At 37.2% G+C, this 20,618-nt stretch overlaps 1 protein-coding gene across 1 annotated transcript in view; it reads left to right on the plus strand.

The window, feature by feature from the left end:
* Positions 1-20,618, plus strand: part of LOC139745640 (uncharacterized) — a 118,467-nt gene that overhangs the window by 72,272 nt on the left and 25,577 nt on the right. The window contains exon 3 of the mRNA XM_071656039.1: positions 18,525-18,624. Within this exon, the coding sequence (XP_071512140.1) occupies positions 18,525-18,624 (100 nt within the window). The remainder of the gene's footprint in view (positions 1-18,524; positions 18,625-20,618) is intronic.

Below are 20,618 nucleotides of genomic sequence, written 5' to 3' on the forward strand. Positions count from 1 at the left end.
AAATATCTATGCCTTACTCCTTCATTAGGACTTACATCATATTTTGTTAGTAGCAGCAATATCTTTCTTGTAGAGTGCTTTTGAATCTGATGAACCACTGTATGTCATTATGCAGGATATTAACCTCTCTAGACCACTTCACTGTGAAGTGCCAGTGATGTTGTATGCTGTATAGTCACTTTATGGTAATGACAGAGCTAAAGACTGACAGTCTTGAATGTTAAATGCGTAGCCATATTTGTTCACTTGTCTGCATTTAGTAGAACATGGGAGTTCGTATCTGTGAAAAGCTCGCATGGAACAACGAAGAATTTGCTGTCAGTTTCCGATTGCCTGAACCTAAAAAGTTTGCTCTGTTGGATCTGGAGCATTGTATGTACATCTCATACATCTCAGCGCTTGTTTCATAATCCCAGTAACGAATTGTGTATAGCTCTATATGCAGCATATAGGTGAGTGGAGAATTTTGTTCGACTGGAATTGACCGTTGCCTATGATGCGTATGCTTTGGTGCACATGATATTCGCTGGTGGGCAATTCCATTCTAGTAGGCCTACGCTAGTCGAGGTTTTTGAATGCACAGCACTGGGCAGCAAATCAAGATCACTTCAAAGAACCATAATGTCTGAATACTGTCTCCCTTTAATGGGTGCAGTATGTTGTTGTTGTTGTTTTTTAACCCGCACTGGCCATCTGTACATGACAAAAGAGATTGGATTATCATCATTTTGTAAGGAAAAAGGAAAGCCAGAGAAGAAACTGATAAGACTCTTCTTAATACTAACCTCAGAATTTCACACGCACATTTATAACAAACGTTGTTCCTGATAACCAGGAAACTTACTTCAGTACTTCCAAATTTGTTTCATAAAGCAGCTGTAGATATGTGCAGATTTTTTTTCTTCCGTAGTGTTGGAATGCGTGGAGTAAGTATATGAATTAAAAGGAATGGCATTATGACTAGGTCCCCAAATGAAAACAAGGCTATGAATTTGATATTGAATTGATCTATCTTATCCCACTAATGCTCTTAACGAAGACAATTGAAATTTTACACAAAATCAGATGAAATTATCTGGAAGAATGTATTGCGAGACATTATGAAAATAATCAACTGCGAAATATATGAAGCTAGCAAGAGATATGATGAAGGTTGAATCATTTGTGTGTGGGTTTTTTTCCTGGAAAATGTTAATGCCATATGCCTCACAGAATGATTTCAGAGTTGGTACTACCATTACACTGAAAAAAAAGTCTGCAAGCTGTGAGCATTTTATGCATGTGTTTGCAACAATCAGCCTTGTCATCAATATCAGTCAAACCGTGTAAGTTGCTGCTGTGGGAAACTTGAGTCTGGATATCTCGAAACGATATGTGCAACCTTCAGTGAAGATGAAGCTTTGGAGTGCAGAGAGAATATTAATTGAATGTACGGAGAAAATGGCAGAAGGAGTGAGTGTGTAGATTTTTATTATACCTGTGTCTTTCTTATGGTGCCTCATTATTGCATTCCTTTCCCGATGAATTTCTGAATTGCCACAATTTACAGGTCAAGAGCAGAAAATGTAGGGGAAAAAAGATCCATGAACAGCTCTAAATTGGGATATACAACTGTATAAATTGTGAAAGTATGAGTAAATACTACTGGAAAGCTTTGTTCAATATTGTAATTTTCACATGTACTTCACGCCCACACAAACTATGCATGTGTCTGACTATGTTAGTTGTGATGACACTTCAGGGACATGGATGTTTGAAGGGTACTGCCAGGCATGCACTTTGTTTTCGCCATACGTCAGATACACCACTGTTCTTGAACAAATTTCACAATTTTATGAATGTCAACACTTCCTACCAGCTCCACTGAAGGGCAACATTTATGCAATCTTTTACTGGGTTGACACTGTGTATAAATGATGCATCCCTTAATGCTATTATGTAACGCAGGTAGATACATTGCTGGCCCCTGCGTGCATCCATTTGCAACCCCTGCGCATATAAGGTCCTTGCTGTCATAGCTAATTCATGTGTGTGCCTGAGCTGTGGCTGATGCTTATTCCTTGTATCGCTGGAAGTATGTGCCTTGCTATAGCTGATATCATCTCCAGCTCGCAACTGTCACATTTTTTTTTTGGGGGGGGGGGGAGGGAGGGGAGGGAGGGGTGCTTTTAAAATCATGTTTAATATTAGTTGATGATTTACCAACTACAAGTCTTTCCTAGCATGTAAAAGTCAATTTTACTCGATTATTACAACAGAACAACAACAAAGAATAACACAAGGGAGGCACACGTGGCTTAAGCAATGACTTTATTATGTGTTGTGATGTTTTCTGAATATTTGAATGGCATGCCACCCACACACGTAGTAAAGGTGTGCCACAATGTAAATATGAGCCAGTGGATGACATTGGGGTTCAGTGAGAATTTCAACAATTGGGCAAAGGAAGTAAGCCAGCCAAGCATGTCAGTGTTGAATGTTCAAACAAAGTTGTACACATTCCTTTTTTCTTGTTTTTTTTTTTTTCTTCTCAAAACTGAGGGGAAAAAACCTGTACCCTCTGCCCACTAACTTATATTCTTTTCAATCTGTAAAGACTGCTGCATATTTGAAAATGGCATGCTGGAATTAAGAACAAAGTCCAATGTCTGATGAAAATATGCGTGCTAAGGGGGGGGGGGGGGACATTTACTTTAACAACAGACATGTACAAATTGTATGTTACAACTACTCTCTTTTCTTTCTTTCTTCCTTTTTCCTATTATTTTTCAAGCTGTTATGAATGAGCCATAACTGAGATTCCAGAATAATACTGTAAGACCCCGTTTACAGCACGGGGCTGGGCCGAGCCGCGGCCGAGCCACGGCCGAGCCCAGCCTCAATAGCGAGGCGGGGCCCCGCAATTTTGTCCGTTTACACTGCCGGGCTCGGCCGGGCTTTTGATTCAAACCTTTCAATATGTTGTCGTAGTGGCACTCTGCTTGTAAACAAATGCAATTTGGTATTGTCTGGTTTTCAGACCCTTTGCCAAATGAATGGCGATGAAGTCGCCGTTCAAGCAAAGGCCTTTGCCGAAGGAAAAAATCCTTTGCAGGACAAAACTAGTTTTCAACGTTGAGGGGGTTAATATCCTGAACAGCGAAATAGTACAGGCAGAGGGTTTGGAAGCCAGATTAAAATTGGCCACGCATTTGGCCCAGTTTACGTTTACAGTGAGAAAAGGCCGAGACCACTTCCAGAGCCAATTTTGGCCTCGCATTTGGCCTTTTGCACGTTTACACTGAAGCGGGGCTGGGCCGAGCCGCGGCCGAGCCTCGCACTGTAAATGGGGTCTAAGAGAACTTTTGCTCCACTTTCATAGCAGATGTGTATATCAATCAGATACTGGCTTGTACAATGTATTCACTTCATTTCATGAAGGGAAGCTCATGCAAAGGAAATGAAATACAATGTAAAACATTCAAAATGAACATTGTGGTCTTTTAACATTAAATAAAGTGTTTAAATGGATTTTGTGAACTGAATAATTAAGTTTCTTTGTGTTTGGAAATGACTTGCTGTTATAGTATGGATTAGTAGCATGGAAACAAGGGAGATTCTTATGCATACACCACCTATGAAACAAGCATTGAAGACAATAAATCAATAAACATTTATAGCAAAATAGGAAATATACAAATGTAATACCATTTTCCCATTTTTTATTGGTTGAGAAGAAATGTTTATGATGAGTCTTTAGTCTTATGATGATGATGAGTGTAAACTGTAACAGCAGCTGTTGTATGTTCAACCATTGACAGAAAGTACGTATTACATACATTTAGGCATTCCATATAAAGCCTATGAATTTGTGGGTCTTTCTGTGCTTCCTCGGAACTACTTTCAATCATATCTTGTCCATTCAGTAAAATCCATCATGAAAGTTCTTGTCTCTTTCCCATTATCTTTGGAGGGATACTTTTGCAAAGCTAGAGAGTGATGACGAGTAGAAAATAAAAGTGTCAGCACTTGATATGCCATAAATATAATCTTTGAAGTCTTTCTTTGGCAAGCTAAGACCTCAAGGAGGAGAGTTAGTATTCTTAAAATGCTATGGCAGACTTCCTCTGACGTACGGTACTTATCACTCCCAAGAACCCCAACAGCTGCTGAACATAGTACCTTCATCGTTGCAGCACCACAATCTTGGAACAGTCTCCCTTCAAAAATCCAGTCTGCAGTTATTAACACAGATCAATTAGAAGAAAAAAACAACAACCAAAAAAAAAAAAACACCCCAACAACATTTGTTCCAAAAGTAAAACTTCTTTGATTATCATTAATTCATGTGAGTGCTTTGAGTATATTTTGAAAAGGCATTATATAAATATTGGTTGTTATTATTATTATTCCCGTTTCCTGTTCACTTGCTGTATTTACTGTAATCCAACATGGCTGAGGTCATTAACACTGTTTAAATACTGATGGATTTGACTGTCTGAGTAGAAACTTTGTTAATGCCTATCATTTCTGATCATTCATCAAACATGATGATCCCACGGCATCTGGCATATTAATTTACCATGTCACAGAGCTGAAAATTGTAAATCAATAGTGTGTTACATCCCATGGACATGTTACCATGCTACCACTCACCACTGTCTCCATCTATAATTTTGTGAATAGTGACAGAAATGATGACTATATTGACAAAAAAAAATGATATTTCAATGCCATTGGGGCTTTTAGTGCTTTTTTATGATGTGGATGTTCTTCTCTTTCTTCTCTTTATTATTGATAGTGTTATCAATTGCAATTATTTTGATTTTTATTGTAATTGTTATTTGCTATATTAGTAGTATTAGTAGTATAAGTAGTGGTACATTATCTAGTATATTTCTTATAAGGTCATAAGAACTACAGTTTGCTTTCAAATTGTTTCAGAATCAGAAAAAAATCTCAGAAAGGAATAGGTATACATACACGAAGACAGAAACACAGACAAAAACATACTGATTCACCATTCAGATTTCCAATAAGATATTGACATTCAAAACTGCAGGACACATACTGATAATCTTTATCTACCGAATCAGTGTTACATAGTGGAGGGTACAGCAGGGTATAAAGTGGCATTGTTGCTCATTCATGACGTCACAGTTGAAATAGATCATGAGGATCATCAATCTTGACCTACAGGAAAGCGCCATAGAGACCGCATCCCTGGAGACAGGATGACGGAGATTCAAATCACCCCTAAAGCAAACAGCCAGTGTACACTTATAGTTATGGCTGCTCTTATTACGGATCCCATGCATAATCAAACGCCACATGAGAATCAAAAGTAATTAATACAGATGTTTTATGCCTATGAAAGCTATCGTCATCTCACTTATCAAATAACAATAGATATGATATGGTGTGTGCAGGGCATGGGACTGTTTTGTGAGAACTCTTGTCTCGATTGCCTTCATTAGTTGAACTTCGTGTATCGATCAGAAGTTGATTTCCATTGTGAGAACTAAGTTTTAATGGCTTTCTGCCAACAGCATAAAAATCTGAATATGCTCATGTTACAAGTAACATGTATGTTCATTCGCCATTGAAACTCTTGAGGCACTAACGTGCCAGGGAGAAACTTGAAGAAGATTTGAAGAAAAAACTTCACAAACTTGGTGAAGACCATACTTGTACATTTAAAGCTACCATCATGAGTGTAAGTATTTGGGGCTGAAATATTTTACACAGTCTCAACAAGAAATATCATATCACTTAATGAATGTCAGCATGTTGATCTCACACATACAGTGTGAACTAAGTCACATATGCTGTGAGCATGTCTTCCCTGACATTGGTATTTAACCAAAGATGTACTAGGCGAGAAGGTATTGGTAGTACCCCCTTGGTATATAACCCGGATAAGTTGTGCAGTATATTTTGTTCTTGTTTTCCAAAGCTACACTCTCTTAAAGATATCTTCGCTATTAGCTAATATCTGTAGAGTAGGAAAAACAGTTTAATATGTAAACCCATTTTGTTCGAATGATATACTGGCTTGTTCACTCTTGGTGTCATAACCCATCAGTATGCATCATGGAGATGAGCAAAACTAGTTTTGGGCAGTTGATAAATGCTAGAAGCTGTTGTGATTGTGGGGTTAGAAACATTTTTCTGAAACATGGAAAGAAATGATAAATGCAAAGCTGTTCTGAAACACGTTTCTAGCTCAGACCTGTCCACGCCAACCACTGCCCACTACACACTTCTGTTCCTCAGGTCAAACTGCGCAATGGAGCTGTGCAGTAACAAGGCCTCCCGATTGACTCACGACAGAGTTGATACATGCAACAATTCCAGAAAGGCAGTCTGAAAGACGTTTGCAAACATGTTTTGATAGTGGGTATTGAAATGCATTTCAAACATGGAAAAGTTGATAAATGCAGCCAATAATAGGTGAATGTTTGTTTACCCAATCATAACAAACACCACTGTGTTATCATTATTTCCTCCAACATCCAGCTGTCACTGACTTCACATAATTTGCATTTTACTATTTGATTTTTAAAAATGTGTACTTAGTGTAACTTTCAAACTTAAGATACAATTTACCTTTGGGAGCAGTGATTCTAAAGAAATTTTAATTATCACATTTGATGCATACGTGTGTAGGTCAGTTGTATCACAAAACATATCATATTAAAATTTTGCAATAAAACCTAAAATATAGGGAGATATCACTGTTTTTCTCATTAAACCGTAATTGTAGATGGTTTAGTCTAGAAACAATTTTATTATAACTATTGTTCACATTCACATTTTGTATATTTATCAATACTTAACATTGATTATCCTGATTAAAATTTTTTCAGTGGTTGTTTATATATCCTGAACTGACATTTTAAAACTATTTTGAAGCACTAAAGCTGGGTTTTTGTTTCATCTGCAAATGGTAAATAATGCCTTTAAATAGCTGGGTAAAGACACTTTATCAGTGACAAGATAATCAGGGTTGTCACAGATCACAATTGACTCTATGTGGACTTCAGACTGATATGATACAATATTATGACAAAGATATGACCTGTACCACCCCAAAGAATATTGCAGTGTGCTATGCAACATCATACTGCTCTATAAAGATATCTGTAAAGCATTCCAATTTAAACACTGACATCAAATTTAGTGCACATATTAGTTGATGGGAGACTTATAAAATGATGATATCATGCACTTATATAATTTCAATTTTCCATTCAATTCAATAGTGTATTTATTTCCATCATCAAAAAGAAAAGAAAAAGTTGACATAATCCAAAGTGATACAATTCTTTCATTTTTCTTACACTCCTCTGATAAAGGATTTTTTTTTTGAAATACAATATAAAGTATATGCACGAATGATATCATAAAAAGAAACAATGGACTTTGCCATGGCAACAAAAATAGTAAATTTGCTTCTAATGCTGTGACCAAAATTACTCAGATTATAAAAATATATGAAAAATTAGATTGCCATAACATTCTAGCTCTTTGGCATATTTGTTTTGTGTCTGGTTTGATTATGTTTACTTTGTTTGTTTGATTTTGCTATAATAAAGTCAAAATAACTCAGAGTGGTTGTTGCTATGGGCAAACTTTTCATGAATAAAAAAAATAGAAGAGACCTTTCCAAAAGAAGACTATTGTCTCCAAACAAAATTGACTCAGGATGCTATTGACTGCACATGGCTTATTGAAACAGTCGTGTTTACTTCGTGGAAAAGACATGAGTTTGTTGTACATCCCCCGTGTATGGGCACAGCTAACAAATTAGCTGCATACATGTATCTTCACTTCCTCCTTTTTTGAGCTAGCGTAAATCACCACAATGAAATCAAAACTACCAACTTCATTATTGGATAACACAGAGTAGAGCTTTTTTTTTTCAAATTGTAACCCTACTTGTACAGCAACCGGATTTCACAGTATTTGTCCTCTGTTACATGTCTAACTATCTGTGTTGTAGTTGATGTTTCATTTAATAACTTCATAACAGATGCTTTATCAGCTTGCCATGCAACCAAGCACTAGTGAATTGTGGTCGTGATGTCTCAATAGGCAAATGTGCTGGGAGTGATGAATAGTTGGGGGCAGTCCAGTATAATCATATTTGATTTTTGCAGTACCTGCATGCACAAAGTTGATGACAGGCACAATCCTCAATCCTCCAATCCTCATCAAAGTACCTGTCCTTAACTACAATTCAGAAATATTTGTACAATTTCACATGTACTATTTAATTTGTACAATTTCACATGTACTATTTAATTTTGTGATCTGATGCTTCAACAAAGTCAGAGTTCTTAATGATGCTCAGTTATTTTTTTTTTTTCATCCATTGTCTATAAATGGTCAAATTCTTACATATTTGGTTCTGAAATTATTTTGATGACATGTCGCCTTGCTTTAGGGTAATAGTGCACTGAGGAAAGCCTCATGTCAATTCGCAAAAACAACATCTTGCAAAAGTGTCCGTGATCTCGTCATTCACGGAAATCTATATGTGAAAATAACAGCTTATATAGTAGTGGGGTTTTTTTGTATTGGTTTTTTTTGTTAGGGGAGGGAGGAGGGAGAAGTCACCTGTAGGTACAGTATCATCAGCAAATAACAAAAAGGGTGCTATCGCATTCTAAGATTTGAGCATTAAGAAAACTAAACAGTCAATTATCATGAAATAAAAAGTTTATTTAATCAAAAAAGGGTAGATTTATGAGCCTTGTTCCAAATATAGGGTAAAAAAGCAAACTTGTGGTTTTAATTTTTGACATTTCCCTGAAATTGATTATGATTCAAAATTGGCAACATAATGTAGAGGAGATCAAGCTCTACAACAGGATATCAATAACTCTGTACCCCCCCCCCCCCCCCCCCCATAAAGCCCTTCTGGTTCTCAGTATACCAGGTATTCTCTTCTCTCTTTTTTGGGAGAACTTATCAAAGTCTTTTTTCATCCTATTCCACTTTTATAAGATGAAAAAAAAATGGTTGGTCTTGCTTGTGTAGATCATTTCCAACAGTGCAAGAAAGCTACAGAGATTTTCATGTGTGCCAGTTTGTGACAATGCTATAGATCTTTCAATGTAGTGGCTGCCATGATTATGCTTCCTTGTTATGCTGCATTCTTACCTTTTTCTCTGCATTCCTCGACTACTGTATCTGCAGTCTGCAGTTAAAAAGTGTGGCAAGGATTTAACTCAATGTGTGTGTGTGTGTGTAGATATATAGGAGATTTGCTGTACTACATTGGAGACGACATAATACTTTGAGTGCATGTTTCTGATTAAGGCATATAAAATGTTTGTTTTATTTGTTTTTATATTTTTACTCAGCAGCTGCATTACACTTGGGCAAAATAATTTTGGACACTGTAAAATGTAGCCTCAATTCCAATGGAGACATCTGTGTTGTTACTTTTTTTAAAGTTAAATTAGCAGGATATCTGCTATGACATTACCGGTATCTCAATCTGAATTGCAAATAAACGTATAATGTATTATATGAGTGTGATTGGAAAGAATATTTATCCAGCGTGGTAAGCTCAATGCTAAAAATATATCATGATTTCCAGTATTTATCTGCTTGGATTGTTGCAACAGGAATACTGTATACCTGAAGGGGGTAATTTTCTCAGTGAAAAAAACTTTCATGCTGATACACACAATAGATTTCATTGAGACGTTAGATTACATCAATTTTCATATCTTTCTGTTTTTAATTTTCTGGACATATCGTATGTGGATGTAAATTATATTGTCAGTAGTTGGAAAAGTGAATTGATATGGAGGATGTACTTTTAAGTCAAGGTGTAAGAGACATGTGAAGGCCATGAAGTCTGCCACACTATGCCTTATTTTGTGTGGAATTCTATCTACTCATTTTGAAATACATTTGCTTCACGTTCTTCAAGATTAATAGCATAGAAATGCATTTACATGTGCATGAACTTTGTTAATAGTACCATTTCATTGGAATTTCATGATAATTTCTTGTTGGAGGCATCTATTTATTCATGTACTCATTGCATTTTCAATCATTTATTCATGTTTTTACTTATTTAATCATACCATCCAACATATCTATCATAGCCATTTGTAAGTTAGTGTACTACAAGCAGACAAATACATTTTCGCAGTTCATGTGCATTTTACTGCATGTAACTGAAATGCATACATTATGAATGCAGAATACAATGTACTAGTACGGCCGTGAAACTTGGAAATGGTACGCTTACCTGCGGCTTACTTGTGACAATGCAGTATCCCTAGGTTAGTTTCTATATAATTATTTCTGTCCCCTCCTGCCCCTCCCCCAAACATCCCCACACCCCCTCCCCCCTTTGGTTTCAGTGAGTACAATTATATTGTATGTGCTATTATGACAATATCTCTTGCATCTCATGTGGAGGTGCTAACATGCAGCGTATGCCAGATCCGTTGTTTGTTGAGAGCTGCGTTTGACGTCATCAGAGAAGTTTACCCAAGATATCATTACAGAACCCTGGAGTCGCTAGCTAGTCAGGCAGTATCAGTAACTTGGCTCTTGGCACGTTGTCAAACAGATAGACAAAGACAAATAGGCAGTAACTCACTGATCAAATATTGTAAGAGGGGATGTCATTACATTTCAGTGCATTACGACACCTTAGATGAAAGGGGAAAATGCAATGTATCTTTTTTTCTTTTTCAGTAAGCATTCCAAAAGTTGCTAGTAGAATACAAGTTAATATGAGTTGTACAATGGCATTGTTCAAAGTAGTATATTTAGTTATTTCTATGTATACACAAAGCCTAAATATTTTCCAGATAGAATATGTGAATTGCCATGGGTAATTGAGCACACTAGGGCATTGATTACACACTGTACAATGTATGCTACCCTGTGTGTCCTCAGCTATTTGGGTCAATTTTACTATAGCGTTGTTATTAGTGTACCATAGCATTGTTATTAGCTTTAATAGCATTGTTTTTCCATTTGTTGGCCAGCACTGTCAATGTCCCACACCTATAGATAAAATTCAACCATTTTGAACCATCTCGATCACTCATTAGTGCCAGAAATACTGAGCTAAGGATGAATGAAATAAAATGCAGAAATACCAGAGTGATAACAATGATGTTTCATGTGCTGTCCCTGCAAAGTCCCATACTTACTTGCCTGAAATACTTTCTTCTTTTTTTTCCGAGGTATTTTATATTTTACAGATATATGAGATATTTGCACGTAGGTATACTTGAACCTTTGTTATTGTATAGGAGACCCCTCTGAAGAGAGTTGAAAGTAAATGTCACATTACTTTTTTTTCTTTGTTAGTCCTGTAACACCTTTATAGCTTCCTCTGATAGTTGTCTATATTATCAAGATATACTTGAGTAATCCTCCACACCCACACAAGGAAGTCAATACAGAGTCAAATTCACACATGTAGGTCACTTATTTGTGCAGGCAAGCAACTCATTTTGGACCCTGTTAGGGCCTGCACTTATATCATGATTACATGAAACAAATTCAAGAGAAATATCGCACATTAGATTAAAGAATTGTGTATTCAATACATTTTTGTGATCCACAACTTTGATACACATCCCTGTGGAGAAATGTTTACAGGTGTGACATTGGGTGTCTCAAATCTATTTAACTATGGTAACACTAGAGGGCAGTATTCAGCTTGTCTTAAATGAATTTTTGCAGCAGCATGAGTACGATGGAAACGTGTGCTAAGCTGTCTATTGCATCAGCATTGGTGGGTAGATGATCAATGGGAATCATTCCATTTTGTCATTACTGACTTTTCTTCTACATGCATGTAGAAGATTGGATGGTTTGAAACCTCGATGCAGACTGGACACATAGAAAAAGATATCTATTGATTTGGGAAGAAAGGGAGAAAAAAAAAAGGAAGAAGAAGAAGAAAAGAAAAGGAAAAAAAAAAAACCCTCCAGTAAGGCGAGTGAAGTACCCTTCTCAAACACACATGAGCTTATTGACTTTACACTGGAGAAGGAGGGATATTCCCCATTTTTGATAGAATCTGCTTCCAGAGTGTTAAAGCCTCTGTTCAGTGGTCTTGGAATTATTTGCATAGTATCCTTGTGAAAAAGTTGATGGTTTTAATTACAAGTTAAGTCTACAAGTGCAACATACACACTTGTATATAGATGTGCATTCATATTTTTGGATATGTGCCATATTATTTTGCAATTCATTCTTTGTACATCCATATCAGTAATATTGTTACAGGTAATAGGGGTGTATTATTTTGAGGTAGGCCCTAAATATAAATTAGATGTGGATGTTCTGGTTTTGGTACCAATATTTTGTTCTCTTATACTGAGTTCACAGTGAATTTGATATGTGTTATATTCCTTGTATGCTTTCAACATCAAATGAGTCAAATAATAGGCAGTATGATGTTATTTTGAAGTAGATATTCAGGCTTGCATCTGCGGTATTCACACATATGTCTCTTCATATGCATAGATTATGTAATAACTTGTGAAATAGCATTGTGAAGCATAGCAGTTACCCACAGTGGCCTTGTGCCGTACCAGGAGGAACAAAACTGAAACTCACTCTGTTGTTAAGAACTCCATGCAGCTGAGGTTTCATATCAGGTCAGTTCCAACTCTACATTTACATAGAATGTTTTCATGTATTATAGTGAACCAATATAGACCGCAGGAATACTATACACCCTGTAAGTAGTATTACCGTTGGCTCTGTCATTCATGGCACTACTGTCTCCATGGTAACTTCAGTGTCATAGCAACACTTACCTCTTTCCCTCAGATATTTCCATGGCAACGCCAGCAAAGGCAATAGTGTGCCAGTCCTTTACGATCATGAGATGCATTTGTATTTTTTTACCCAGTCAAAGAGAAAGAAATAAGTTGAATGGAAGGGGGGGGGGGGGTTGGGGGAGAGAAGGAGAGAAGATGAGGGAGGGAGAGAGAGAAAGAGAGAGCCTGTAAAATGTATATTCTCCTGTTTTTAGAAGAACCAGTAAGGATTTGTCCTGGTTTCATTGTTGCTCTCGAGCCTGTATGAGAGAAGAGGCTTTTCCTGGAAGTATCCAGACGTATTGTTTGAAGAACTGCATGGCCACAGGCTTTTCTGTAATATGTTGTGCACAGCTTTGCAGTCAAACGACTCATGATACATGTAGCAACTGATACTGTGATGATGTTAGTGGTAATGCAGAAGGAGAAGTGTATGAAGTACCTGTAGTTGAGTAATCAGTTAAGGTAATACAGTGAATAATGAGAACATAAATGACGCTGATGAAATATTGAAGCGATAGTAATTTTGCTGAAGGTAATGAAATCATTACTATCATGGATAGTAGTAGAGGTGGTAGTAGCAGTGGCAGTATTAGTCGCAGTATCAGTAATGATGACGATGATAAAAATATGACAAAAAATACCAAAAGCGTAACAAGAATAATACAAATATGCAGTGAAAACAAAACACAATCACAGATTTTCATTCATATTTCAATATTCATTCATTTTTCCATCTCCAAGAAAACATGTAAATGCAATTTTGTTTTTACAAAAATTTGCATTACAAAATATGATAAGTGAAATTTATGGATATACTAATGATAAGGTAAAAAACCCTCACACAAATAACATTCTGAAATGTTGAAAATGCTGGAGATGGGAAGAATGCTGGAGATGGGAAGAATGCTGGAGATGGGAAGAATGCTGGAGATGGGAAGAATGCTCAGAAAGCAATGCTTGCAGGTTGCATCCCCCTCCAAATATAGTAAAACAATTATGCATACAGTACGTCATTGATCTTCTATTGTTGTACGTGAAAACTTAGACAAACACCCAAACAAATCCTAATACTAAGTCACTGTTATGCAGAAAAGAAAATAGGAAAATAGGAAAAAAGAGAGAGAAACAGAGAAAAGGAAGAGAGAGAGAAGAAGAAAGAAGAATATGAATGTATGTATCCCTGTCGATATTATACTGAAATCAGACTTAACCACATAATAACACAGCAAACTCCCCTAGATGGAACATCTAGATTGAATTCCCAGCCTCTTATATTGTCTCCCCTCAAGTCTAGTGACAATTTTCTAGTGATGCAAGAGAAATTAGATTCTTGTTTCTGTTGTGGCATAGTAATGGTATTATAAACATGACTTTAGTGTCATTAACGCATTCACTTAATGAGTTCAGGGTCCTAAACACAGAAGGGAGACCAAAGCATGTGACGCCCAGGGCAGGATACTACTTTCAATATGTACTTTATTGCGTGGCTCTTATATGTTTTCTTTGTTTTTCGTGCACAAGTGTATGTGTGTGTGTGTGTGTGTGTGCTTTATGTTTTGTAGTATCTTGGTTGTCTTTGACGCAATAAGGACACATGTCATGTTTGTGTGAAACAGAAAATTTACAGCTGTTTCAGTTTCATACATCTGTCAATCAAAGCAAAGTTCTTTGTGTTGTTGTTGTTGTCATCCTTTGTCCGTTCTTATTTGGTCTCTCCTGCAGCCAATAGTATGAACAGAATATGTCTCTGAGCCAGTCAGAGCTGTGGTTTTCTGTGGTTTGTGTTGACATGTGATATTCTCAAAATGTAGCTTGACTTTACATTATGTTTTAATGTTCTGTCATAACCAAATAGAACTTTTATTTATAACTATCTCCCTTTCTATGATCAGTGGGGAAGTTGCAATGGCTTATAAAAACACTAAGATAAAACATTGCAATTATGGTTAGCCTGTGACTGCTTGTAGTTTGTATACTGCTTCATTCTTTCCCTTTTCTTTGAATTCCTTTATTTGTTTGTTGTTGTTATAAGAATTCTGCCCAATTAATTTTTGCTGTTATAAATGCGTGCTTCCTCTGAAATGTGCAACTACCCTCTCTGAGCAGTGCATTCCTGGTATGCATCCTGACTTGAACAAGAGAGGGCAGTCTCTGTGTGTGCTGTCAGTCAAAATGCAGCAAGTGTATGCGCCTCAATCTCATCTTTAACTCACTGCATGCTTGGCTCAAAAAGAGTATTCTCGTGGGACGGCATCAGTGTAGAGGCAAACTCATACACACTGTGTTGTTGCAGTGATCACACTGGTTGAACAGACCTAGGGGTAACACTAGGGGATCATATTCAGTGGTAACAGAAGAGGATCCAACTCATTAATTACACACTGTGATCAAACTGTGTGAATCACTCACCATGATTCACACCTACTGTCCATGATCAGTGATCAGACTTAGACGCAGTGAGATCAACAGCTCCACCTGCTGGGGGGAAGCTGAAATGGTGGGAAGGCAAGACGACGTCATTATCGGTGGCAACACGTAGCAACCAGGCTCAAAATCGCCTCCTCCCCCTCCCTGCTGGTGGCAGTTCAGGTGCCAAGTGCTATTTGACTGGCCAGAAACTAGGCAGCCCCGCTCTCTCTTAGCTCACTCACTCACTGCCAAGTCTGTCCAAAACTTGACGAACAGCTTGGCCACCTCCTTCCGCGCGATGAGTGAGTTCTGTGGTTGTGCTATAAGAAGCATCACCTGTTCTCTGCAGGCTGCTCTTCTGGTAGAAATTTTCCCGTGATATCTCCTGGAAACCAGTCTTTTGCTTAAAAAGTGGAAGTCTTCAGAGCTGAACGTTTGAATACCAGTGTATCTCTTGCCTCGTCCAGAAATCTGACATCTCTCCAGGTTCAGCTCTTTCCCACATTGAGAGGGGAAGAATCGATGCAAGTCTGTGGATTCTTCCCAATTGGTTCCTCCAGCTCTTCAGAGATGGTCTCTAGAACCTTGTCTGGCTCTGATGCTCCCTCCTACCCCCTGGCGGGGAGCATCGCTGCGATGGGGGAGCTCTCCTTCTCCTCGGCAGTCTGCGTCGAGATTTTTCTTGGATGCATGGTGGTTTTGTTGGTATGTAGGTCTCTGTTTCCCTCATCTCTGGATGGCTTTGGAGATTATTCCATCCCATGTCTTAGAAGATACTTTGGGGATGTGTAGATATATGCACAGTAGTCTGCTGCAGGGACATTTATTCTCTTACCTGTGACATAAGTTACAGTTTTTATTATTTATCTCATTGAAATGTAATTGCAGGATTGCTAGTTTTTACAGGTGTGCTTTATCCCCTTGATTTTTTTTTCTCCTTTTCTTGGCTTTTTTTTTTTTTTTTGCATTTCAAGGTGGACAAGGTGTCGGATATATTCAATTCAATTTCAATGTAATTTCGGTTTATGTTCATATTTTTGAATGAATATATACATCAAATATAACAAAGTACAAAAAATTCATACATGGCTAGGATGCACAATGAATTATTGCAAACATAAAGAATATGGTGGTCAATTTATGAAAATTTGGATCTAAGTATAATTGATGCTAAAGAAATATGATGAAACCTACTTGAAAGCAAGCTTGTTAAAATAGTATAGATATCGAGGTTAGGAGCTCAGATACAACATAGGACCAAAATATACAAAACATAAAGAAAAGACAAGAATATTTTGGGATATCTAGCAGATTCTTCTCAAATACAGATAAGGAAAACAAGTAAATTTTGACCAGTCCATGACTCAGGAAGTGTATGCATTCATAGCGGTCTCAATTATGCTATGAAAAGGATATGCCTATGTGCAGGCCATCCATTTTACGTTGTAATCAAGTGATATAGCCCAAATTTGTATGATGTTAAGTCTGGGTCGTTAGGTCCCTCTTGAGGCATCTTGGTATTCTTCATGATTACTCTAAGCAGAAATGAATGCTACTGAGGCTTATTTTGAATTCTAGGTGTTGATAAATTCTTCAATTAAGCTGTACATACTAAGTCTAACATCTAGAATGTAGAATATGTCATAATCTAGTCATTCTAGAGCATTATAACTGCATTAAAGTATTACTTATGTATGAGCTTTCCGTCACCAGTTTATTCCCAATGCAATTTCCTGTCTACTCCAATATCCAGTAAAAAAGTAAAAGACTTTTTGAAGAGTTTCCAGCAATCTAGCAGACTCTCAACTTCAGTGTAAATTGAAAGACTCATATCACTCTCTTTTATCCTGGCCTTTAAATCAATGATTCTTTACTCCCCCCCCCCCCCCCCCCCCCCCCCGCCACCTAAAAATAAAGTAAAGAACTTGAGCCATTTAAGATGTAATGAATTCTGTAGCTGTTCATATCAGTCGATGCAGGTTGTGTTAGCTTGACAGTAAAAGAAAAAAAAAATGAGGTTGTTACAGGAAAGGTGCAAATAATGAGTTGATATTATCTCGTCTTTTTGTTGCACAGTCAGTTTTACTTTGCTTTCCTGTAAGTGAGCAAAAGAGGTTGTTGCCATTTCTTCAGTGTTTGAATTATTTTAAAGTGCACTGGGCATGTGTAAAGTGTTATGTTTGAAGCGGTATGTTTGATGCAACTTCCTGTAACAACCACTCAAGTCGTTAAGAGCAATTACAACCATCCTTCCTCCCTTATCCCACCCCCATTTTTTTCAGCCCCCCCCCCCCCCCCCGCTAGTATAAGTTTTCATAATGTGTTTACTTCAACTCTCTGATTTTACAACAATAACAATAAAACTATCACTATCTGTGGTTTACCTGGTACTAATAATTCTTGGTTGTTCACTCAACCCAAATTTAAAGTGATTTTTCATTGTGCCCAATTTTCTCCTAGGAGATTTGTGTTTTTGCAGTCAAACTGTTTCTGTCATGTATTGTTTTTTTAACAAAACTATCACTATCCCTGGTTTATCTGGTACTAATAGTTCTTGGTTGTTCACTCAACCCAAATTGAAAGTGATTTTTCATTGTGCCGAATTTTCCACTAAGAGATTTGTGTTTTTGTAGTCTGTTTCTGTCATGAATGGTTTTTATAATGAATTTTTTTCGCTCCCAGTTTCATTGTGGAAACATGCTAGCCGTTAACTGTTGCTTCTCAGGATGTTTACTGCTACTAGGAATTTCTCTATCTCTAGATATTCTTTTTTTTTTCTGATTTACAGTTGTTATGAGCACTCAACTTTCAGGGACTAAAAATAGTTTGTTATCAAAACTTTCTGCCTTTTTCAGCTTTCATTTTCAGAAGCATTCAATGTATTTGAGGACAATATATTTGAGGACAATGTTTGGTTTTTAGATTAACTCCTAAATGATTCTCAGTAAGTGTTTGTAGTTTTGTTTTCACCCCAAAACATGAATACCACGTTTGTAAACAATTATATTTGTATTCATATGTAAATTTATTTACTAGTTTTCTGTCTTTTTCAGCTTTCATTTTCAGAAGCATGAAATGTGTTTGAGGACAGTGTTTGGCTTTAGATTCTGTTCATAGTTTTGTTTTCGTTCTTCCCCCCTTAAAAAGAAAAGAAAGGAGAAGTGACTATCACATTTGTAAGCAGGGGTAATTCATTTATTTGTTTATGTTTTCATTACATTTAAATGGCAAAGAAAAGAATATGTGGTGTTGTGCACTGAAACTTTTCTCAAAGAATATTTCTATGTCCAATTCTGTCTTTATTTCATTTCACAGGCGAGCTCGTGGAGAAAAATTCGCAACATGGTGCATTGGTCTCCCTTTGTGCAGTCCTTCAAGAAGAAATACCCTTGGGTACAACTTGCAGGACACCAAGGTAAGGATTGTAATTCACTTTTACTACCAATACAAGAGAAAATGAAAGTAAAGGACAGAGAGGGTGATGAGAAATATAGCCACACATGCAGTAGGCAGTGCTGCACACTGGCACTGGTCCAGTGGTCCGGGACCAGTAGAAATCATTGTCGGACCAGTAACTTTTAAGGAATGGACCAGTAAGAAATGGAAAAACTGAGCACCTACTGGTCTAACAGACAGGTTGGACCAGTAGAAAAAATGGGTTAGTGTACAGCAGGCCTTTTTGTTATTTTTTTTTTGTGTGTGTGTTCATTCATATTCATATGTTTTTTTCATCCTGCCATTATTTATTCATTTGTTCATTTCCTTGTATATTTTGTTATTTATAAATTCATCCATTTAAACTTTGTGCATCAGTTGACATATATCATGCAGTCATGTGAAGCTCACATGTCTTATGTTGTATCTTTATTAAATTGTCAACTCACCAGTGTCACATAGTATCTTACAGCAGCTGGGTATAGACCAGAGTTGTCTGAAAAACATGCTGTCTTCCTTGGAAGTCAAGATGTATGGGCAGGTGTCGACAGAAACTTGTCAACTTAAGATTAACAAAGCTCTGTCGTGACTATCAAGTCATCACACCTTTAATCTTTTCTCAGAATTTGATTTTATTCATTTATAATCATTCATGCATTGGTATTACTTGCATCATCTATTCATGTAGTAAGCCATAGAATGAAATATTAGATACAAGGTTATTATATTCAATTCCTTTTTGTTTCTATCAAATCTCATTATTTCTTTCCCTCAATCTTCAAAATTCTTTATTCCTGTGTGTAATCTGTCTCAAATCTTTCCCTTGGCACTTAGGGATTTCTCTTGAGATGCTGCCTCCCAATTATAAATCCACTGTAATTGACAGTGTTGCCCTTCTGCTATCCCTCTAGTCGATAAAAAAAAAATCAATCTATTCTTTGTCGGCCACATTGCTTGAAGGGGTGTCCTTGTTCCATGGATTAAGATGTGACTGATTATAGTGTGGCATTGATGATGAATGCAACATGATATGCTTCAGAAGTATGGAGAACTATGAAGAAAAGTGTATAGTGTGTGTGTGTGTCTGTGTGTTTACGCGTAGGTGTAGAGAAAAAATAATTTGTTCCTCTCTCTATGTCTTGAACATCAATCCACCTCCTCCCTCTACCCACTTATTTCCACAAGTTAATCCTGGAATGCTTGCTTCGATCACCAGATACTTTTTTTTCTGTGTCCCTAAGATACTGAGGCATATTACTTGTTGCATTATACAAATGATGCACAGGATAGAGTGCGTTAGTGGAGGCATATAGAGAGTGAGCTACGCCTCCACTAACGCCACGAAATAATCCTGTGCATCATTTGTTTTATAAAATGGGTCGAAAATTCGAAAAACTAACAGCATTTTTCAGCATTTTTCACGTACCTTTGTGGGTCAAGACGTCCGAAGATGTTCGTCCCAAACATTTACGCACGTCGCACTCGGAAATCCCGCACATACAGTATAAGTATGATGGGGTTTGGGTTTCCGGACACTTAAGTTCCCGCATGAAAACTTACTTATTTTACATAGAATATGCACCCTTTACCTTAAAGACTTGATATAGACTCCTCATATAGGCCTACTAGACAACATACTCTGAAAACTGCGTGAGAATTAACCTGCTAAATCGTTGGATTTGCCCTTCAAAGTGACTCCATGTACGAGTCCGGTCCTACCGCTTGGTCTACTGTACTGTACAAAGTGTACGTATATAAGAGTATACGTACGCCACACATGTTATGCACAAGGGAAGAAAGGCCGGCCGGCCGGCCGGCTGGCCGGCAGCCCGAACTAGAAGTTGTTTACAGGATTGACAGTCCGTATGCATGCAATTCAAAGGAGCCGCCGCGCGCACAGACGATCGGCAATAGGATTTAACACGCAGTGCAATGGGACTAGAATAACTAAAGCACACGTGACTCATTTCAGCG

Source organism: Diadema antillarum, unplaced genomic scaffold (genome assembly GCF_040938485.1).
Source record: "Diadema antillarum isolate AM-2024a unplaced genomic scaffold, OU_Dant_1.0 seq00001280_RagTag, whole genome shotgun sequence".
In the NCBI taxonomy this organism is placed as follows: domain Eukaryota; kingdom Metazoa; phylum Echinodermata; class Echinoidea; order Diadematoida; family Diadematidae; genus Diadema; species Diadema antillarum.